The sequence below is a fragment of the Felis catus genome, chromosome C2 (genome assembly GCF_018350175.1).
Source record: "Felis catus isolate Fca126 chromosome C2, F.catus_Fca126_mat1.0, whole genome shotgun sequence".
NCBI lineage: Eukaryota > Metazoa > Chordata > Mammalia > Carnivora > Felidae > Felis > Felis catus.
In genome coordinates, this window is record NC_058376.1 from 68,490,732 (window position 1) to 68,514,089 (window position 23,358).

The 23,358-nt window shown below is 46.3% G+C and overlaps 1 protein-coding gene across 1 annotated transcript in view; it reads left to right on the forward strand.

The window, feature by feature from the left end:
* The first annotated feature begins 988 nt into the window (after window positions 1-988).
* The window catches only part of PDIA5 (protein disulfide isomerase family A member 5), a 91,370-nt gene continuing 69,000 nt past the window's right edge, over window positions 989-23,358 (forward strand). Inside the window, exons 1-2 of the mRNA XM_003991711.6 lie at window positions 989-1,159; window positions 22,912-23,038. Of these exons, the coding sequence (XP_003991760.1) occupies window positions 1,112-1,159; window positions 22,912-23,038 (175 nt within the window). The 5' untranslated portion in view covers window positions 989-1,111. The remainder of the gene's footprint in view (window positions 1,160-22,911; window positions 23,039-23,358) is intronic.

Consider the following 23,358-nt stretch of genomic DNA (forward strand, 5'->3'; position numbering starts at 1 on the left):
TTGCCCACATCTGTTGTTTCCTGAGTTGTTAATTTCAGCCACTCTGACCAGTGGGAGGTGGTATCTCAATGTAGTTTTGATTTGTATTTTCCTGATGACTAGTGATGTTAAGCATCTTTTCATTTATCTGTTAGCCATTTGGATGTCTTCTTTGGAAAAGTGTCTATTCGTGTCTTCTGCACATTTCTTCACTTGTGCCATACTTTGTTAACCATTAATCCCTCAGTGGACATTTGCATTGTTTCCAACTCTTGTGAATAAAAGCACTAGGACCATTTGTATACAAACATGTTTCAGTACTTATTTTCAACTCTTTTAGGTATATGCTAGAAGTGGAATTGCTAGATTGTATGGTAATCCATATTTAACTTTTTTAAGTTTATTTATTTTGGGAAAGAGAGAGAGAGTGCAGGAGGGGCAGAGAGAGAGAGGGAGACAGAGAATCCCAAGCAGGATCTATGCTGTCAGCATAGAGCTCAATGTGGGGCTCTATTCCACAAACCTTGAGATCATGACCGGAGCGGGAAACAAGAGTCAGTTGTAACTGTTTCCCATTAGCTAAATAAAGTTTTTCTGAATGAACAAAAGACAAGGTAAGTGGGAGCCTGGGAGGAAGGGAATGAGGGCTTTTCCTACCCTTCACAAACAGTGCTGGACTCTGCCTTTTGCAAACCGTGGTCTGGGTCAAATTACTTGAATTCTCTGGTTGCCTCTCCATCCTCAAAGTAGGGAAAAGAAAACTTATCTCTGTAAGCTGAATGAGATCTTGATCTGAAACTCCAGGCACAGAGTAAGCCCCGCAAATTAACTGCCTTCCCTTACTGGCTGACCTCGCCGCCGTTTAGCACTCCACTCATGCGCCTCTGTGCCTCTGGGGCCAAGTCCACGCCGGGAGGCCCCCAGCCCAGCCTTGCCGCAAACTACGACTCCCAGCAAGCACCTCTTCCAGGCCGCCTCTTTCAGCCTCGTGCGCATGCTTTGGCAGACGTGGCACCGGGAACTCGGAGGCGGGGAGCGGCTGGGAAGTGGCCGTGTCTGTTGGACCCGGCGGAGCTGCGGGCGCGGGAGCCTGAGTGGAGAACGGAGCCAGCCGTAGGCAGCGGCGGCGGGGATGGCGCGGGTCGGGCCGGCATGGCTGCTGCTGCTGCTGGCAGTCTGGGTGAGGCTGTGGCGCTGGGGTCCGGGAGGGGGCGGCACGTGCGCCCCACGCTGGGGTCCGCGCTCCCTGCTCCCGGCCCTCGCGGGACGTGCGGGGAGCTGCCTCCAAACCCCGGGGTGGGGGCATGCGTGCCGGGCAGGCGTGGACCCGGTGGCCGCCGGGGAGGCAGTGGGGCAGTCCCCGTGCCCTCCCCGCGGAGCCCTCCAGGGCGCAGGGTCCGAGGGAGCCACGCAGTGGGCTTGCGCCGCGGGCACAACTTTGCGGGGGTGCAAGTCGGGGGGGCAGCCGGCGGCTAGGGCGGGACACAGGCGGGTTGGAGGGTGCGCCGCGCCCATACTCTGGGCCCTGCACCTGTGTGAGTGCGGGGTGGGAGAAGGGTGTTTTATATCTGTACTGCTGGAAACCTTGCTTTAGGGCCACCTTGTTCTTGGTTTCCACCCTGAGCAGCAGAGAAAGTGCCGGTCTCCACCTGGTACCCTGCCTGCAGGCAGGGCTGGGTGGGGTCCGCGGAGGAGTTCTTGCTTCTACACCCAAGTGCCCTGTCCCGAACCTCAGCCACTTTCTAGTTTGTGACACTTGCGACTTAGTCTCCTCATCCATGAAGTGGGGACGGTAAAGCCCCCCCCCCCCCAAAGCCGTCGGGTGCGGGTCGGATGGAGGAAGTTCTGTGAACTGCAAAATCATGCAGGAGTGGAGTAGGGGTGAGCCAGCGTGCTGGGAGTGGTGGGCTCGCTGAGAGGAGTTTGCTTACAATTGAAAGGGGCAGGGGCGGGCGGGGTGGCTCCGGGAAATCCCTAGAAGAGGCCAAAATGTATGTATTTGTCCACAGTGCCCAGGGCTCTCCAGGTTTGGCTTCGGTGTTACTGTGGGTGTGTGATGGGATAATGTGGCCTCTTTCCACATCACTCCGTAACTTCTGGTCGGTCTCCCTTCTTTTAGGACGATCTTGGCTCCTTTTTTCCCAATGAAGTTCCCAGAAACTTTCTGCTGTGGGTACCCTCTCCAACCCAGATTTTTCGTTTTTTTTTTTCTGTTGGGTGTGACAAGAATGCTGGGCAACAGGAGGAGAAAAACTGGAGTGTGGATTTAGTTGCTTTAAACAATTTCATCTTTTGATATCCTGCCTTTGGGGCATCACCAAGGAGGAGTGGCCCTGTATTTTCTGGTTGTCTGGAAGTCGGTGGGAAAGGCTGCTTCCTGTTCCCTAGATCTTACCGTTCTCCCTCTGGGATAGAACTAGTCTGGAATGGGACAGTGTCCCTTTACCTGCGTCTACCTGTGGATGATCTGTTTGCATTCTGTTTTCTGGAGCCAGCTGGCTTGGGCAGGTCTCTGGGCCAGGAGATACCGCAGGACTGTGCAGAGGGGGCCAGCTCCAGCGGGAGCCCCTATCAGGTCTTTGCGTTTGGGCTGTTTTAGGGGGTCCTGCTTTCCTCTATTCTTTTTTCATCTCCCTTCTATAAAAATAGAGGGCTTGGGAATCTGACTGGAAACAGGTTTCTTTCGGCAATCATTTATTTATCAACGATGTTGTTTGGCGCTGGATTGGATTTTGGATGGAGAGCAAAGCACAGATTATCCCTGACCTCCGGTGCCGCCCTGGCTTGGGCAACGGAGTCAGTCCTGTGAGCAAATAAAGACAGGGCAGTGAGCACTAATACCCGAGGTGCTGGCAGCCTCCTCATTAATTTGGTGGGAAGGTCAGAGGTCAGCCATGGCTTTCCTGAGGCAGTGGGTTGTGCAGTCTGGACGAAGTGGGGGTGGGGGGAGTCAGTGAGGCAGTTAAGGTCTGCTGGTGCTCTCCATCTCCAGGTGTGGAAGGATGGGTAGGTTTGCTGAGAGTACTAGAACCTGGGAGTCTGCAGCATGAAATTGACCTTCTCCTTTCCCCATGCCCTAGCTTGGCTCAGCAGGTGTCAATGGTGCAGGGCCAGTGCTGAGTGGCTGGTGGAGACCAGGGTGGGCCTCTGTAAATTTAAACTCTATGTATGTCCAATAAGGGCTCCCAAGGTCCTAGGAGTGTATTGGGTTTCCTCGTTTGCTCAATATTTACTGAGAGCTGATATGTGCAGAGCACTGGACTGTGACCCAAGGGACATGAAGCAGTATAAAGGGATCTATAGAGATTCACAGACAGGGATATATACCTACCGCATTTTTTACGATAGTAAAAATATAGAAATGGCTTAAATGCTCAACAATAACAGCATAGTTAAATGATTTTGGGTCCTGTCCATGCCATATAAAGTGATGTTTATAAAGAATATTTATATTTATTAGAATGCCATGTTGACTATCAAAATATTTTATATGCTTATGAAGAATATCTAGGGACATGGAAAAGTGCTTCATAATTAGGGGTAAAGCAAGGTACAGAACGAATCCCAGGGTGGCTGAAGATAGCTTCATATGTGATTGAGGAATTAGCAGTGCATCAGAATGTTAACAGCGATTGTTCTAGAAGGCACAGCTCTGGGTGACTTTTGTTTATTTCTTTGTTTATGCTTTTTTCTATTTCCCCAAGTTTTCTATATGGATGTGTATTTGTTTTTTGATCAGAAAAGTTAATTAAGGAAAAAGGTTCCTTTGGGGCCTCTCAGCCTTCCAGAAGAATACTGGGATGAAGAGTCACAGTCAGCACTTGGGACAGGTTGGTTCTAGCCCTTCCCTCCTGGCTAGGTATCTCTGCCCTCGGTCTGGGGAGGCTGTGCTGTCCTGGCCCCACCCCTGCAGCTGACTGCCCCTTCCTGCTGCCCTTCTCAGCTCCTCCCTCTGGTGGCCCCTTCCCCAGGCCATCCATGCTGATTGTGGTGTAGTCGACATCCAGTCCTCAGAATAGAGACATGTCGGAGCTGGAGGGGACGTGAAGTCATCAGGCTCAAGTGGTTCCAGCATCAGGCCAAGGATTGGAACTGGGCTGTGACAATTTTCACTGGTCCATAGACACACTGGAAAAGTAATAATGGTGAATGGTTTTTCCACGAATCCAGATACTTTCAGTTTAAAAATTTGTCCATTTTTCTGACATGATGTCCATATTGGAGGGAAGGGGTGGTTTTCAGTGTCCTTTAGAAAAAGTTAAGTAGTGATGGTATATTGATTTTTTTTTTAAGAAAGTCTTTTCTAGATAAAACTTATTTTTAAATGTATAATATACATTATATATTTTAAACATGTTATATATTTTAAAATGTTTTTAAAAATATATAAAATACATTTTGAAAAATATATTTTGCCAATCCCTGAGATTCAGAGGTCTGAGAACTCCTGATATAACTCAGCTCTTTGATTTTAGAGAAGTGGGGCTTTGAGAGGGAAGGGTCTCAAGGCTGCTGGGTTTGTAAAGACAGAGCTGGGATTGGTGCCAGTCTCCTGAATTATAGATCAGATTTCTTCCTGCTCCATCTCTGCCATCCCAGCCCCCCATCTTCCACCTGCTTCCTTCCTCCCAAGCCACTGCTAGGGCCTCTGCCCTTGACGGTGGCTTGACGCTGGCTTGATGCTCAGAACCTGGTGGGACAGTGGGTGGAGGTGCAGGAAGCAGGAGATGTTTGTCCCTGGTCTCTCCTGCAGAGCTTTTAATGTATACATATTTAGGTTCTACACCATTATATATTTAATAGGCTTTTGTGGGCTGGCCTGGGGACCTAATTGCCATTTATAATGCTGTTTGGAACCTGGAGTGCACTTTTCCCACAGAAACAAACACATTACAGAGGAAATTTTAAAACAGAACTGGCACATCAATGGGAGGAATAGCTGAGCTCCGTGTGGGTGGCAAATGCTGAGTGCTGTGCGTTTGGGCAAGGGTCAGGCCGAGGGCCCCCAGTCACTAGAGAAGGGTCCTAGCTCACGCCTCACGAGGGCCGACTCCAGGCTCTGTGACGATGGGGATCTTCCCTGTTCTGCCTGTTGTGTTCCCAGCACCTAGCCCAGGACCTGGCATGCAGTCCTCCCCAGTCCATGGTTGGCCGGAGGAACTAGTTTTGCAGGCAAAGGAAGGAAACCATCTGGGGTAGAAGTACAGACAATGAGGAGTTATGGGCCAGTCTGGATGGAAGGAGAGATTTGAGTCTCGGGAGGGGGAAATCACATTGGAAAAGTGGATTGTGATGAATGTTAAATGCCTGGCAAAGCTTTTGGGACTTGGTTCTGTAGGTGATGGAGAGACGTGATGAAAGCTGCCCTTTTAATAATAAGATCAGTCAGTCCACACTGTGGGGTTGGAATGGAAGAGACTGGATTAATTTTCCCAAAACAACACTTTCTTCCTCTCTCTTCTCTTGTATCTATAAGGTAAAGTCAAAGTGTGATGTAATGGGTAGAACATGGGTTTTTAGCCAGCTGGGCACTGAAGAGCTGTGTGACCTTGGGCCCTGCCTCAGTTTTCTTGTTTGTCAGTGGTGGTAATAATATCCATTTGCAGAGTTGAAAGCATCAGAAATAATACAGGAAGCACCCAGCACAGTGCTTGGCATATGGGGGCGGGGGGGGGGGCACAATAAATAGGAGCCAGGGCAATTATCTCAAGTTGGGAAGGAGAGGTGCTGGGGAAGCCGGTTAGGAGGCCAGAGAGGGTGTGAGCAGAGACTGCAGGCTGTGAGTTGGGGGGCTGTGCTGTTGGGATTCTCCCCATCACAGTTCCTCTGAGCTGGGCTCTTGACTCGCTCCTTGCCACTCCCCAGTGGGCCCTTGCAGAGCCTCTGAGGAAGTAGAGGGGGCTGCAGAGGGTCTAAAGATTTATGTTTCTCTCCCCTTTCTTCTGAAAGTGGATACTCTTTTGAGAATGATGATACCAACCACACTGCCTCCCTGACGGGTTTGCTTCAGCTTTGCGGTTTTGCTCAGTGGGGCTCTTGTGTCTCAACTGGTGGTGGTGGCTAAGTGACAGTGAGTCAGAGAGTGATGCATGGGGTGTAAGGAACCTAAGTGCTCATGTTACCAGGACTTCCACGGTTTCTTTGGCCCCACACTCCCATTCCTCCTTCCTTTTTTTTTCACATCTAGCATCTTAGATGCTAGTGGGAGAGGGGAGGAGCAGGGATGCCCACCCATTGCTGGGCTGCCTGGCCCATCCTGCAGTACTGGCTGGAGCCTCTGGCTACCCAGGTGATCTGTTGATGAGAATTATAAAACACTTGGCATATCTATAGAGGGCTTTGGAGTTTGCAAAGCATTCCCACGTATTTCATTTTGGTGAAACCACTTCTAAATAATTAGCTTTGCAATCATGCGGTGGGGGGTTAAATACTCAGATGGACTGTGGGGTTAGAATAGCCTTTGGTGTCTTTTTATTCTCTAAGGGCATCCTGAGCCCCCAGTTTGATGTGTACTCTGTTCCCAGATGGCCTGATGGTGAGGCTGTGCCTGGCTTCATTGCAGCTGGCTGGGATTGGAGTAGAATGTCCATCTTCTGACCCCCCAGAGAATCCTACTATTCCCCCAACCCTTTGGCACGAGCAGATGTCATTAACTCATGAGCAGATGCTTTAATCCTTGCTTTGGAAGGTATTAACGGAGATCTAGGTTGAGAGCCCTAGGCTGGGGCTGAAACACAGAGGTGGTCTAGTATCTGAGCTGAGAAGTGGGGTTGGCTGGAAAGTTCTGTTGTTGGGCCAAGTAGGGCAGGCTTGTGAAGAATAAGTGGGTTTACTTTTGTCAAAGGGTCTGACTTTCCTAGGTCCTGGGCAGAGTATGGTACCTGTTCCTTATTTCCAAGGAATGTAGACCAGCACCTGCATGCTACCCGTGTCCCAGATGTTCATTCATCCCATAGCTCTTTTTTATGTATTTAGTTTTAATTTTAATTGTTCTACTTTAGAGAGAGGGCGCGAGTGGGGGAGAGGGGTAGAGGGAGAGAGAGGGAGAATCTTAAGCAGGCTCCATACTCAGCATGGAGCCCGATGCAGGGCTCAATCCCATGGCTCTGGGATCATGACCTGAGCCAAAATCAAGAGTCAGTTGCTCAACCAACTGAGCCATCCAGGTGCCCTATTTTTTCTTTTTTCTTTAAACAGATACTTCTTGACAGTCTTTTATGAGTCAGACATACCATGCTAAGGCATTAGGGACATAATGATAAATAAGATGGCCACCATCCCTTCCTCCTGTTGCTTAGTGGGAGAGTCACTAACTTATTACTTAATTCAGGTGGTAAAGTGCCGGAAAGAGGAAATACAAGGTGATAAGAGAATGTGTAACATGGGTCCCTAACCTAATGCAGCAAGTCAGGAAAGGCTTTTCAGAGGACTTTCTTAGAATCAAGTTTTCAAGTGTATAAAACAATGCATAGTACAACAAAGGAAACGAATGATATTGAAATATAGTTCCCAAATTCTATAACAAATATGTGATAAAATATTTGTATTTATTATAATGTTTCATTTAGGAAGATCTAATGGCAGGTTTGATATTTTTGGTAATATTTAGTGATGAGCATCAACAGTGTTTCAGGATATCTATGCCTATTGTAATATGAAAAGTGTGGTTTCTGGGGGTAAGGGCTAAAAAATACATGATTTCTGTTGGTGGCAAAGTCACAGACACTGCTAGTGCTACTATAATTTGTTGCCTACACTCATGATAAAAGTAAGGCTAAATTTCAGTTAGAGGTTAGTGAAAATAAAGATACTATTTCCTCACTCAAGTTCACAGGCCCCAGTGTAAAGAAGAATTATCCAGGGGCGCCTGGGTGGCTCAGTCGATTAAGTGTCTGACTTTTGATTTCGGTTCAGGTCATGATCTTGCAGTTTATGAGGTGGAGCCCTATGCCAGGCTCCTCTGTGCTGACAGCCTGGAGCCTGCTTGGGATTCTCTCCCAATCTCCCCTTCCCCCACCCCCCCACCCCCAACGTGTGCTCTTTCTCACTCTCTCTCAAAATAAATAAGTAAATATTTAAAAAAGAGTTATCCAAAACCATGGAAATAAAAGATGATTTAGTGTCTCTTTAATGTCATATTAGAGCATTGTCTAAGAGGGACACCTAAGGGCCATCCAGTACTCTAGGGAATATAACTGTATTATTCTTTAGGACCCATATTTTATTTTATTTTATTTTATTTTATTTTATTTTATTTTATTTTATTTTATTTATTTATATTTATTTATTTATTTATTTATTTATTTATTTATTTATTTATTTAACGTTTATTTATTTTTGAGACAGAGAGAGACAGAGCATGAACGGGGGAGGGGCAGAGAGAGAGAGGGAGACACAGAATTGGAAGCAGGCTCCAGGCTCCGAGCCATCAGCCCAGAGCCCGACGCAGGGCTCGAACTCATGGACCTCGAGATCGTGACCTGAGCTGAAGTCGGACGCTTAACCGACTGAGCCACCCAGACGCCTCTAGGACCCATATTTTAAAGGTAGATAAGATGCAAATGATTTCTGTTTGGTAGAGAAGAGAGACCCAGAGGTGATTGCCCTGCAGGACTTTAACCAGTTTGATACCTAATTTAGCAGTCTTACAACAGGATTCTTTCTTTTTTTTCGTGAACCATATGCATATTAGTTTCTTATAACTTTTTTTTTTTTGAGATCTTCTTTAAACCTTTTTTCCCTTATATCCTTTTTTGATGTAACTATTTTTAGTGGGTCACTTATTAAGAGGTCAGTAACCCTGGGGCATCTGAGTGGCTCAGTCGGTTGAGTGTCATGATCTCATGGTTCATGAGTTTGAGTCCTGCATAAAGCTCTGTGCTGACAGCATACAGCCTGCTTGGGATTCTGTCTCTCTTCCTCTCTCTCTGTCCCTCTCCTGCTCTCTCTTTCTCTCTCTCAAAATAAACTTAAAACTGAGTTCAGTAACCCTTCGAAATATGCTATTTGTATGAGATTTAGGTTCTTAACATTTGAGAATTCTATGTGACCCTAGTTTAGGAACCAGAGTGAGCAGGATGTGAGGATGTGGCTCTGAAGAGAGAGATCTGGACTGGACATGTTAATTTAGGGGTGCTGCTCAGGAGGTGGGTGAGATCCCCATGGAGAATGTAGAGAAGGAAGAGAAGGTAGAACAAACAAGCCCTGAGGAACTTCAACGTTTGGAGGTTGGGGGGACGAGGGATTACAAAGAAGATAGGAAGGGTGGCTGGAGAGGTAGAAGGGAGGCCAAGAGTGTCCTGCTGGGGTTCAAGAGGTTGAGGCAAAGGAGAACTGGAGGTATCTGTAACGTTATCCATGTGGAAGTTGTTGCGAGTCCTCAGAGAGCCTCTCTGAGAGGGGAGTGATGTGGGCTCCAAAGATGGGTCAGTGATAGAGGTTTTTCCTACCAGGCTGTGGATCCAAATCACCGTAAGGGTCTATGTATACAGTTGTATTCCTGGCCTCCCCAGATCTGTGAGATGCTATTTTTTAAGGATAAGGCCCAGGAATCTATTTCTAAAAAGCCTAGACTTAGAGCTGGTGTGCGTGCAAACCAGGCAGATTTACAAGTAAACAACATTAATTTTGTGTGGTGGATAGTATTTTGCCAGCCAGGGCTGCTGCTCTGGGCTGGGTGGTGTGGCCCAGGTTCTGCCCAGGTCATGATCCATGTACACCGGGCACAGTGTGAGGTGGCACTTGGCTTGAACACACACTGCTTTGCTTTTCCCTGAAGGCGTGTAGAGAACTGCAGGCAAGCAGAGAGCAGGGAAAAGATGGGTCAGGCTGTCACTGTGGCTTTTTCCAGTTGGTTGTGCTTAATGGCTGCGTTGGAAGGGGAGGCAGATTTGCCGGCCTCTCCGGTCTTGTATTGGGTGGAACTCTAGTGAGTGGAGAGGGCTTGAGGGGCACCAGTGGGGAGCGTTCACCTTGACTCACTGTGCTCAGAAGGTCTGGGCTGAGTCCTGGGCTTCACCTGAGGGGCGTTTGTTCACTTCTGTGAGCCTCAGTGGTCGTATCTCTAAAGTGGGGATAGCACCACCTCCCACACAGATTGTGACATTTTTTCAGATATTTTTGCTGCAACTCCTGCAAGCACAACTGTACACATTATAGCCAAGTATATGTAACAGATATAAATGTTTTGCTGAATACTTAGTCTTGTTATTTATGATACATACTGATGTTTTCTATTTGATGTCACTTAAAAAATGTTGGTGGTAATCCACTGAATTGATTTGTGACTCAGCTCTTGGGTTGAGTCCTGAAGGGTGGAAAACACTGGTTTAAACCCTCAGCTTTAGAGGATTGAGCGAGATAATGTGTGTAAAAGCATGGATGTACACCATGGGTCATGAGCACTTGAGTTGTTATTTTCTTATCAATTAACTGAGCTTTGAGCCAGAGTTCGATTTCTGGAGTGGGAATTTACCTGCTCTTCCCCCTTCTCTGCTGCCTAATTCACTATTCCCTCTACCAGCTCTTGTTAGCAGGCCTGGCACACCAGGCTGGCAGTGACCCAAAGCCCTCTTGGCATTAGGAGAGGTTTTTCAAAACATTAAAAGCTTTAGGGACTTAAGTCCTGGTTAAATGCACTGCGGTTGCAATTTCAGGATAAGAAAACCTGTTTTTATAAGCTCTCGGATCAGTTGTCCTGCCCCTGAATTGTCCCTTGTTGACAGCCACATGTTGCGGGGGAAGAGAGGGGAGGAAAACTGTACTGTGTAGACCACATGTAAGGGATGGTTTTTAAAGGAAGCAACACATAAATGCAGCTAGCTTTGTATTTGGAAGAACAAACAATGAGATGTGGGTGGCTCCAGGAATCTGTGGTCTTTGTGCTCCAATTGGGGCACCAGCGATGGGGGTCTGAGTCACAGCTCTCTCACCTTCTTGCTGTGTGATGTTGAGCAGGTTTCTTGGCTCTCCTTAGTTTCAGTTTCCTCACCTATATAATAGATGTACTGCAAGTACCTACTGAAGTCTCTTGCCAAGATAATTAAATTAGATAGGCATGTGAGCTGCTCAGCTGCTCCTGATCACACAGTAAGCACTCTGTACATGGAGCTATTATCATTATTATGGGCTAATCCCTAGGCCTTGAATTTTGGAACTGAAGAATTCTCTCTTGGGTTCTGTTCCTTGCCAAGTGCTTTCCCATCTCTCTCTCTTAAAAAGCACATTTAGCTCCTCGCTGCAGCTAGTCAGGGGTCCATGTCTCAGCCAGGCCCTGTCTGTCTGTCTTACACCCACATACCCACACACCCCATTCAGGGACTCATGGTGCTTGCCTTTATTTCGGAGGCTGTAGGGTAGACATTTGCATGTTGGGAAGTACCAGTGGTGAAATTCCCAAACTTGGTTTGAGGTTAGGTCTTCATTCCTGGTGAAGAGTGCTGTTTAGCCATGGTGGTTGGTGACAGATGCTTAAAATTTGCCTTTATTAAGGGATGTAAATTACCCATATTTAAAAATTAATGTTCTTTTGTATTTCTCTTTCTCTGTCTCTCATCAAAGACGTTCTGGGTATGTGTTGCATGCACAGTGCTTTGCAGATTTCGTATAATAGTTCCTATAAAAAACTACGCGGTGCCAGGTGAGCAGAGGAGCAGACAGGTAGCTGGAAGTGAAGAATGGCAGATGAGCTCTCCTCTTACACGGGAAAGTACTAGTGAGCGCTGGCCAGCCGGCCGGCTGGCCAAGGGTTTTGAAAGTCCTGTGGAAGAGGTGGGGGCAGTATTTGGTTGTTTTCTGGGCATCTTTTTTTTTTTTTTTTCCCCTGTCTTTTTTTAGGTAAAAAAAAAAAAATTTTTTTTTTCTAACTAATTTCAGACTTACAGAGGAGTTGCAAGAAGAATACAAAGGATTCCCATCTGCTCTTTACCCAGATTCCACACATATTAACATTTTATCACATTTGTTTTATCACATTCTCCCTCACCGTTTATAAAGTTCACAGACGTGATGCACCTTTGCCCCCTAAATATTTCCTAAAAGGCAAGGATATTCCCTTACATAACCACAGTACAATGATCAAAATCAGGAATGTAGCATTTGGCTCAGAACCCAGTTCAGAATGGCACGCTGAATTGTCATCATCTCTTTAGTCTCCTTTAATCCGGACCAGTTTCCCAGGCTTTGTCTTTTGTGACCTTGATAATTTTGAAGAATGTCCTTTAGCTGGGTTTTTGATGATGTTTCTGTTCAGTGCGTTATATCCGGAGGCATATGGTGCTAATTTTACCCATTATTGGTGGTGCTAATGCTGGCCCCTTAGTTAAGGAGGTCTCTGCCAGGCTTCTCTGCTGTGAAGTTACATTTGCTTATGGGGTGATACTTAGAGATTGTTAATTATTTCCTTGATGGTGGCCAAGTGGTGATAATTTTTTTTTTCTTTAAAGATTTAAATTGGACATGCCTATTATGGTGACTGAGAAAAACAAAGGGGAAGAATGAAATTTATCTAAGGATGAAGTTTTACTTTGGTGCATTTTTTTCTTCCAGTCTTTTTCTGAGCATAATTTTGTGTGTAGTTATAATCATGCCATGTACATTTGAACTCCATTTTTTGAAACTTAACACTAAAGCAAATATTTCTTCATTGCACAGTCTTCGAAAACATCATCTAAATGGCTGTATTATTCTGTTGAATGTTTTCCTCTAAATGACCATTCCCCTGCTCTTGAATATTTAGGTTGTTTACAATTTTTGACTCTTACGAGTAGGACCGTGTGAGTCATCTGTCAGAACCCCTGCTAATTTCCTCAGGACAGATTCCCAAAAGTGGAATTACCAAGTCAAGAAGCATAAATACTTTTTTTTGAGATACTTGGTGAATTGTGCCAAATAACTTTGAAAAGAATTGTACTTTTGCCAGCACTTTGTGACATTTGGGCGCCATATTTTAAGAGATTCGTTAATGATGTTTCTCAATTTTTTTTTAACTGTGACCCACCAGTCAAGATTTGTGTTGAGACTAATTTCCTCTATTTTGAATTATGAAAGCATCAATATTTATTTCCCCAAATAAGTTCTAGTAATATAGCACATTATTCTTTTTAAGCTCTAACACTCTGCTGCCAGCTATGGGGATAGCTCTGAGAATCATGAACATGTCTGTGTCTAAGGTAGATCATTCAGGATGGTGAGGGATTTGAGGGCACATGTGAGGAGCTAGGGTATTTCACCTCTAGGATCCTAAGAAGGAATGTGTTTGCTCTTTTCAGAGTGCAGTAGGTTGATAGGCATGGGAGAGGGAGGAATTTGAGCTTTCTGATGATAAGCTATCTAAGATGAAATGGTAGGGTGGAGGACATGGACTGGTAAATATTTCGTTCTCTCAGCCCTGTGGGCCCACTGCATGGAGCAGCCTCAGGAATTTTGAGTCCTTGGCTCTGGAGGGCTACCTGGAGGCCTGAGGTGGCATGTGAGGAATGCTGTGTTGGGGAAACCAGCCAGCCCAGCTCAAGCCTGTGAACTGCAAGGCCTTCTGGTCTCCTGCAGTGGTCCTCTTAGTCATAAAGGGCCGAGGTTGCAGGGAAACTGGAGAGCTACTAGCTGACTTTCCTTTCATTTGTGGGTAGTTGTCACCAAGTGACCAAGACACCTGACGGGAACAAGCATGGTGAAACTTGGGTAATTTAGGAGGAACACAGTGAACCAAATCTTTCATAGTCCCTCTGTCTCCTTCCTTACAACAATTTATCTGAAGTATAATACATGATTTAGTGCCTTAGACTCTTTGAAATATCCCAACTGGAGCAAATGTTAATATTTCTTTCCAATTTAGGCTTTTGTTCCAGTAGGGACTCAATATCCATTTGTATGTCTGCCAGAAAATCCAGAATGAGTACCTTACAGAGGTCATGTAATTCACTCATGTTGAAGCCTAGGAAGGGGTGTTCTAGGACCAGTACATACTCCTGTGGGTCAGGGACCCAGGTACCTTTTATCTTACTACTACACCTCTGTAACAAGTCCTTTCTCCTCATTGTCTCAAGGTGGCTGCTTGAGTTCTAGCCATCTTGTCTAAATTCCATCTGGCAGGAGGAGGAGAAGACTAAGAAGACCCAAATGTCTATTAGGAACAGTTCCAAACACTTCTGCTTATATTTGAGGGGCCAGAGTTTAGTTGCACAGCCAGCCACACTTGCTGCACGGGACACAGAGGAGTGACTTTTAATGTGGGTGGCCACAGATCCAGAGAAACTCAGCAGTTTTTGTCACAAGGTATAATTACCTTACAGTACTTCTCTGGTAGTGATCATGAGGATAGATTTATCAAAATGTCACAATTGGCAGGGACTTTGGAAATTATTTTAAGTCCCTTCATTTTACAGAGACTTAGAAAAGAGAGACTTGCCCAAGGTCACACGACCAAAAGGTAAAGCCAGTGCAAAACTTGGGTTTCTGGCTCTTTCCACCAAACCTCCAGCTCTAAATTCTCAGTCAGCTCAAATTCTCTGACCTTGGGTTCAGGTCATCTGTTTTTAACATTTTTCCTGGATCCCTTTACCACCAGCTTCTTTAGAGTCTAGACTTTTAGATTCTGACATTTGAAAACTATTTTGAGCAAAATGTGGGTTACACTAAATTAAAACCGGTTTCTTCACAGCTCCCAACATAGGAAGGGTATCTTTTTTCAGGTGACAGAGCAAAAAAGGTCAAGTTCCACCTCCACCCCTTTTCCTAAATGCTAAAATTTCTGTCTTCAAATCACCCTCCTTTAGCAAGCTGCTTTTACATAATTGAATACCCCTGGCTTCATGATCCACATTGAATAGTGAATCTGTAATGACAGCCAGCCTCCCCGGCTACAGAGAACATGAGGGTGCTGGCACGCACCCCAGAGATCTGGAACTTTTTCCAACAGAGGGTATAGTGTGGCAAGGAGTGTTCTCCCTATTATTTTTCAGGATTGTACCACTCTTTATCTCCTTAGTCTGGTGGGGATGGTGGGTGAGGTTAAATGAAGAGAAAGCAGTTTAAGTGTGCTGTGTGTTAGAGAGGGAGAGAGTGAGCTGGAAAGGGGCTCAGACTCCTGTACACAACTTCTAATGAACAGCACATCTGGGCTCATTGATCCAGGGCCCTGAGAACAGGGTACTGCAGAGGGTTATAAATCCCTTCTTGCCATGGTATTTTGGAAGTTTGGGGCTTTTCCTGGCTGCTCTGAAGGGAAGGAGGTGCTCTTTTTCTGCTTGGGTCCAGGGAGCTTGTGGGGTTGAGAATAATAGACCACCTCTGGGCAGGAGCTGGGAGACCTGAGCTCTAGTCCTTGCTCTGCTGCTTACCTGTTGTGTGACTTGGTAAGCAATTTAACCTCTCTGAGCCTCAGTTTCCTCATCTGTGAGATGAGGCCAGCACCCACTTGTTAGGTTTTGTGAGGAGCAAACGGGCACAGAATCTGGAAGGAGCATTCTACATGTACCGCGTGGCCTCTTGGTCTGGGTTGCCATGCAGATGGGTGATTATTGCAGGTTTCAGGTTATATCCTGAATGTTGTGTACGTGCATGCTCCTTCCTGCCTGGACGTGCTGTTTTGCCTCATTGTAGCCAGGGCCCTGGAGAGGAAGAGGTGGTTCCCGTTTCACTGTTGTTCTTGCTCTGTGATTTGTCTCACTAATAGTACTAATAAGATAATTATGATTATTATGTACTTCTGTGTGCCAAGCATTATGTTAGGTTCTCTATGTGCTTTTTCCCCCTTCATTTAATCCTCAGCCATGCCCGCAAAGGAGGTATCAGTATTATCCTTTCCACTTTACAGGTGGGGAAATGGTGCTCTGAGAGGTCATGTTGCTCTAAATGACGGTGCCCGTGTTTGACCCCAGGTCTGTTTGGCTCCCGAAGCAGTGCTCTCTCTGTGCTGTCTGAGGGGTGGGGATCCCTCAAAGGGAGAAGATGAGAGTGGGCCTGTAGGCTGGCCCTGATATGGGCAGGAGAGCACTCAGGGCGTCTGGAAGATGAGAAGGCTCATGCCTCCAGCTGTGGTGGAGGTGGAGTGAGGGCTTCTGCGCCCAGCAGCCGGGGTGCTGCTAGGCCCTGAAGGGGACCTGTGCTCTGAGTGGGGGTGGAGGCTGCTGTTACCCTGACGGAGGGGCATGGTGTTCTAAGAGGGGGTATATACTTTGACAGGGGACGCTGACATGTGGGGCTCCAGGATTCCCCAGCAGCAGGAACAGAGGCAGCTGGCCTTCCCAGCAGTGTTCTGCCCTGCACTGGGGGAACGTTTTATGGGTCTGAGCCCAGGCCCTAGTGTAAATACTGTTAAAGCTGAGGGTTGGTGAGCAGAACGATCCGAAGCCAGTGACTTAGAATGTAAAGAGCTGCCATACCCGGGAACAGTTCTATGGCTGGCTGGGAAGGTGGCTGGCTGCTGAAGCACTTCTCAGACGCTGCCCTCTCCCCCCTGAGGGCTTGACAAAGCAGAGAGTTTGTGCATCATTAATGTTGTTATTATTGTTGTTATCAGGGTTTGTGGGTTGTGACTTATGAAGTCTGCAGGAAGGCTCTTGGCAAGGCGATTCAAGGCTCACTGGAGCTGCATCTTCAGGAAAGGAAGGAGCGTGCACACTGCAAAGGTTAAAATAGACGGAAGCAGAGGAGAAAGGAGAATGTTAAGTGGCTGGAGGAGAGACCTCTTGGGGAGGGAGGCAAGGGCAGTCCTCCTGACTGCTCCGTGGTTGTGAGCTGACGTGATGGTCCGTCTGAGGCCAGGCACCCAGGGGCCTTTCATCTTCCCCCCCTCTCAAAGATACTAAGCACGGCATCTTAGCTCTTAGTAACCAAGTCTTCTGGTTCTCTCGGATCTGGGTATCCTGACTCTTTTTCCTCTCTTGCCCCCAAATCTCCAAATCCTGCCTCTCTAGGCCAGTTCTTTTCTCCTGTGCCCACACTTGTCCACAGTGGAGACAGCCCATCCTTCTCCTGACCCACTGGACTACCTGCATGGCTTCCCCTCGTCACCCCGGCTCCCACACTGGGGTGTGCTTTCCCTTCTCAGCAGCCTGACTTCCGGCTGCCTTCCCCCCGCCTCTCTGCTGTTAAGGTTTGCTTGTTATGTCCCTGGGGACTTTGCCACGGTCTTTGCCTGCAGATTGATCACCCCCTTTCCTGTGTGTCTCCTCCCTGGTCTGTGTTGACGCGGCACTTCCACTTTATCCTTCCTGATCTTCCTCCTGGTCCTTCCTCCTCTCCTCAACTGAGGATTTCCCTTGTCATCTCCCTCTGAACCTGACCCTGGAGCCTTCACTGGCCTCAGGGCTCGCTCTCCAGCCTGAAGAAAGCCTGTGTGTCCACATGTCCATGCCTGAGCATATTATCTATCACCTCCCTCAGCAGAAGACCAGAGCCTCTTCTGCCACTGCTCCCGTCTTCCATCTTGGCTGTTGTTCCACACTCCTAGCCCAGATCCTTGGAGTCACTTTAGCCTCTTCTCTGTACCCTCCTTGCTTACATAGGAATAGTCACTGAGTTCTGTTGTTTTCCCCCAAGGCTCTTGGATAGACCCATTTCTTGGGCAGCCACCTCGTTGGTCCTTCCACCTCTAGCCTCCCTGATGGCTTCCCAGGCTAAGGTCATGGCCAGATGAGGCTCTTGAGCCAGGCTTTCTTGAGGTGGGGCATGGTCCTACCCACTCTCTCCCAGACCTTCACTGTGCTGTGGTTTGTCTGCTTTGGGTGGCCCCTTCCATGTCTCCCAAGAGCTATTATGCCTTCACTTTATAACATCTTCCTAGTGTGTGATCTCTGTAGAGGTCAGGAGTGTGGTAACCAGTGTGATTTGTCAGGTTTATGTTGCTGGGCAGATATTTCCTGTGGGCTTTCAAGGGGCCAGGCACTCTGCTGGGCCCAGCCCTCCGGAGCTCTTAGTCTAGGGGTGGAATAGGGATTGGGGGAGGTGGAGAGGAGACACCTCCATAGAGAGTTCTAAACTAGGCTGGCTATGGGCAGTGCCCAGTTTAAGTCCTAGCATCCTACTGGGTGATAGTATTCAAGCAAAGTCAATTTGCTCAGTGTATTTCTTATTGAGCTTAAGTTCCCTGCTGTGTGAGAGTGAACGTTAGGTCAGAGCCTTTGGTAGCTGGCTGGAAAGTGGTTTTACTTTGAGGGTGGCTATTGGTTAGATGATCTGAGGGGTTCACTGGGTTTGTTTAGAAAGGAAGCTGTGGGTATGCCATAAGACTTGACTCTTGAGGCTTCTGCTGTACACACTTTGCTGTCACTGTGGCCCACCAGCATGCCACTGTGCTGCCTGGGCAAGTGGGCTCTGGACCCATCCTCCCTCCTTTCCCCTTTCCTTCTCACCAGTTCCAGAAGCGTAGGTGCCTGCCAGTCTCAGGAGTGCTGGTCTACAGGTCAAAGTGCTGAGGCACTGGGCAAGGGTAGTTGTTTTTCCTGACTGATAATATTATCTGGGGATTAAACACAGAGCAGCATCATTATGGTTTTCCAACAGATTCTTTTCTTTTTTTCCTTTAATCATGTGCATTGAGCTATGGACTTTTTAGTCTGAAGTCCATTAGCTCCCCGGGAGCACTAGAATAACATGTAATAACATAATGGAATGACCTTTTTGGCGAGCTCTCAAGGTGGGCTGTGCAAGGGCAGTGGGTCCTTAGGCATTATACACAGCTCTGGGAGGGCAGAATGAGGGTGAAATAATTCCTCAACTCTTCCTCCTGGATAGTTTTACCCTAGGGAGAAGGAAACTTTGAATGCCAATGGCAGATTATATTTAGAAACACTAGAATATGGCCACATTTCTATCTTCTATTCTGCTGAGATGGAAATTTGTATTATATATTATGGTAACTGATACTGTTGAAGTGCTTTATGATTTATAAAGCATGTTCAGTAAGTTACCCCATTTCATCCTCACAGCAGTCCCACTAGGGAGGTATCATTATCTCCATGTCAGATGCAAAGCACTAAGCTGTAGAAGTTTGAGTGATGTTGGCTAGGCATCTTAGGTACTAAGTAGTAGAGCTCAGAGGCAGCTCAAGACTTCTGGCTGCAAAGAGGCAGTGGATTGGCAGGGCATCAGGTTAAGTAGAGAGACTAGGTTCAGGTTCTGGTCCTGTTACTCATTAACTATGTAACTTTGGTCAGATTATTTAACTGATCAGTATAATCAAGCATATCAGATAATCTACAATTGTCTCATTCATCCATAACCTTTTGTCTTTGCTCCATTATGGGCTCATTGCTTTATAGACTACAGGATATTTGTCCTGGACTCCTCTTCACTGTCAACATGGTAATTTTCCTTGCCTCTGTCTGTGGGATCCTTTGTTTCCTAGGTTCCATGTTTTTTCTCATTTTTTATTCACTTGTTGTTTTGGTGGAGCATGAGTTCCAGTACCTTCCTGAGAAAGGGTGTATTGGTGGTAAGTTTTTCACATCTCAGCTCTTAAGTGTAAGTAAGTCTATACTCACTATTGACAGATAGTTTGGCTGGGTATAAAATTCCAGTTGGAGATCATGTTGCATGAGAGTCATGAAGGCAAGGCCTCATTATTCTGTGGTGTGCTAATGAGCAGTCTTATGCCAATTCTGACTCCTGATCTTTTGTATATGGTGGGATTTTTTTTTTTCTTTGAAATTTTCGGAATCTCCTCTTTGTCAGCAGTTTTCTGAAAGTTTTCAGTGATGTACTTTGGTGAGACTTTGTTTTTTTTGTTTCGTTTTGTTTTTTTTTTAACTCGTGCAGGGCTCTCTTGACTGGAAACTTATATTCTTCAATTCTGGGATATTTTCTTGAGTGATTTTTTTTTTTTAATAATTTCTTTTCCTCTGTTTACTTCTTTTCCTGGAGTTACAGTAAAACCTTGGTTTGTGAACATAATTTGTTCCAGAAACATGCTTGTAATCCAGAGCACTTGCATATTAAAGCAAATTTCCCTGTAAGAAATAATGGAGGGGCACCTGGGTGGCTCAGTTGGTTAAGTCTCGGACTTCAGCTCAGGTCATGATCTCACAGTTGGTGGGTTTGAGCCCTGCGTCAGGCTCTGTGCTCACAGCTTAGAGCCTGGAGCCTGCTTCAGATTTTGTGTCTCCCTCTCTCTCTCTGCCCCTCCCCCACTCAAGCTCTGTCTCTCTGTGTCTCTCAAAAATAAATAAACATTAAAAATTTAAAAAAAAAGAGGGGCTTCTAGGTGGCTCAGTCAGTTAAGCATCCGACTTCAGCTCAGGTCATGATCTTATGGCTTGTGGGTTCAGGCCCCGTGTTGGGCTCTGTGCTGACAGCTCAGAACCTGGAGCCTGCTTCAGATTCTGTCTCCCTCTTTGCCCCTCCCCCTTGTGCTTTCTCTCTCTCTCTCTCTCTCTCTCTCAAAACTAAATAAATATTAATTTTTTTAATGTTTATTTTTAAGAGAGACAGAGACAGAATGCGAGTGGGTTAGGGGCAGAGAGAGAGAGAGAGAGACACAGAATCTGAAGCAGGCTCCAGGCTCTGAGCTGTCAGCACAGAGCCCGATGCAGAGCTCGAACTCGCTAGCTGTGAGATCATGACCTGAGCTGAAGTCGGACGCTCAACCGACTGAGCCACCCAGGTGCACACCCCCCAAAAAAATTTTTTTAATTAAAAAAAAGAAATAATGGAAACTCACATGATTCATTCCGCAACCCAAAAATATTCATATAAAAATTATTATGATACTGTAATATAATACAAAATAATAAAGAACATAAAAAATATAAAGAAAAATAAACAACCTGCAGTTAAACTTTTAAAGCCTTCGTTACTGGTGTGAGGGAGATGAAAGAAGAGGGCTATTGTGTAGGATGACTTTCACTATCACTAATGGAATCACTGCTATCTGTTGGCTCCATGGAATCTTTTTTTGCATGGGGGCCATTGTATACACTCACATAGATGTTGGCTATAGTGCAGTATTAATAAACTCTTGTCATATACTATATTTAATGTAACTGGCAGTAAGGCAACAGAGGAAAGGGATCTATATCTGTAGGCAGCCTGACCCAGAATGAAGCAAAGTATTCATTAGCTTACTTGTATGGAAAAGCAAAAGACTGTCCATAGGTGCTTTGAAGTGACAAAAAATGCACTAGTGCCAGTTGTGGGTACCTTCCAGTGTTCTGAAAAATCACTGATTTCTGTCAAATGCCACAGCCTGAGGCCGAGCATCTGAGTGTGGGAGCTGGTCACCCATAATCCTAAAGCAAGAGAGAGAGAGAGAGAGAGAGAGAGAGAGAGAGAGAGAGAAACCATTGGCTCAGTTGTGATCATGTGATGTTTGGCATCATGTACTACTCATATTGCAAGACATTGCTCATTTATCAAGTTAAAATTTATTAGAAATATTTGCTAGCCTTGCAGAGCACTTGCAGAACAAGTACTCACAATCCAAGGTTTTACTGTAGTTTAATTTGGTACTTGCACTTAATGGATCCATCTTATTTTTCTTATCTTTTCTTCTATTTTTTATCTTTTATTTTTGTGTTTTATTTTCTAGGAGTTTTTTTTTTTAATTCTACTTTCAACTCTTTTGAAATTTTTTATTTCTGTGAGAGTTTTTTGTAAGAGTTTTTCCTGATTCTCTTTGACTATTCCTGTCTCATAGCATTCAATTCTTGTTTTATGGATGCAGTATTTTGTTTCTCTGAGAATAATAATTATAGTTTTGCTGTTTTCTTCTGTTGTTTTTCTTTTCTTCTAAGTATCATCTTTCTTTTAGTTTGTTTTCATCCCTGTCTTTTGTGTTAAGGGCTTTCCTCAAATATCTGGTGAACTTGAGTTATCTGTATTGAATAGCAAGGCACTGGCATGGGCATTGGAGACTCTGTGAGTGTGAGGAGGAGGTGAAGGGCATTTGTTTACTGAGAGGGCCTCACAGTGGGTATTTCAGTGGGAAGTTAGTTGTTTCATTGGAGGATCTCCAAATCACCATCTTTAGGTTATTTTTCTTGTGCTTCTCAGTTTCCTTAGAGAAACATTCTCTAATGTCCTGCCTAGGGGAATAAGACTGACAACATTCTGGAAAAAGGAAGGGAGATGTGGGGGGAGTTGGGGCTTGAGGATCAGTGATCTCAAGGTTCCGTGTATAGACTTTCCCCTAAATCCCCTCGTTTTCTGTCAGGGCCATACTTCTACTCCCTGCCTGGTATCTCCCAGGAGAGCTTTTCTTAGTCTCTCCATATAGTAGCCCCGTGTTTTCTGACAGCTAGGCAAGGAGCCAGCTATGTAGGCTGGGTGAGGGGATCTGCTATATGACTGTTCCTTATTTGGACTTTTAACACACCTCCTCCCCCAGCCTCTGCTTCTGGCCACACCTCCTTGTGCCTGCAGAGGTGCCTGGTGCCTCCACTGCTCAGAGTTCTCAGGGTTCTCTGGGAAGAATTGGCTCGTTTCTTGTTGGCTGGCCTCCTGAGATCATTGGCTGAGTGGGAAAAGCTGAAAACCTTCCATTCCCATCCTGAATATGAGAAGTGATGTTACTTCTCTGTGGATTTGTGCATCCGTGCTTCTAGGTGGGTGGCATTTTCACGTTGCTCTGGTGTGTGGTGTTGGAGTGCCGTGCGGAGTACAGATGTCCACCTCCCAGACAGGTCTTGATTGAGTGGGTGGCAAGTGTGTCCATGCAGCATTCTTGTGTAGTATGCAGCCCCTACAGCTTGACAAACGTGCCTGAAGACGAGGGGGGAGTTGAAGACTGGGAATGGTCTGGGAAGTGTCTTGGGGGAGAGGTGTTGGTAATTTGGAAAAGGGATGATGTGGAAAGGTTGATGTAGTCCTGAGAAGGGTCGGTGTGCCCTTATCCTTCTGAAGTAAAATGTGTTCTAGGCAGCACTTCTGCGGGCACCCATTCTTCCTTGGGCTTAGCGGGAAGCTGGGGCTCATGGTCCTTGGCTCCTTGATCCCCAGGTCGTCCTGCCGACGTGGCTGTCCTGCACAAAGGTCTCCTCACTCATCGAGAGAATTTCTGACCCCAAGGACTTGAAAAAACTTCTCAGGACCCGGAATAATGTGCTGGTGCTTTACTCCAAATCTGGTGAGTGCCCAACCTGGCCTTGGGGGTCATCCATCAGCGATGGGATGGTTTGGGTTCGGGGCACCAGTGGGAGGCAGAGACCTCAGGACCAGGAGCCGCTCAGGGAGGGTCCAAGGGTCATCGGGCTTGTCCACTTTCCCCAAGAGATGAGGCAGAAGCACAGAGGGGTGTTAGTTCTGTTTCTTTTGCATCCTGAGAGGTTGTTTCAGTTCCCTATAATCAGTCTTTCTTGGGAAGAGCCTCTGGAGTCCTCACTACCTCAGGAGGGAGAGGATGTGTGTGAAGGGAGATGGAGGATGGTGGTCAGTGGGGTGGATGTT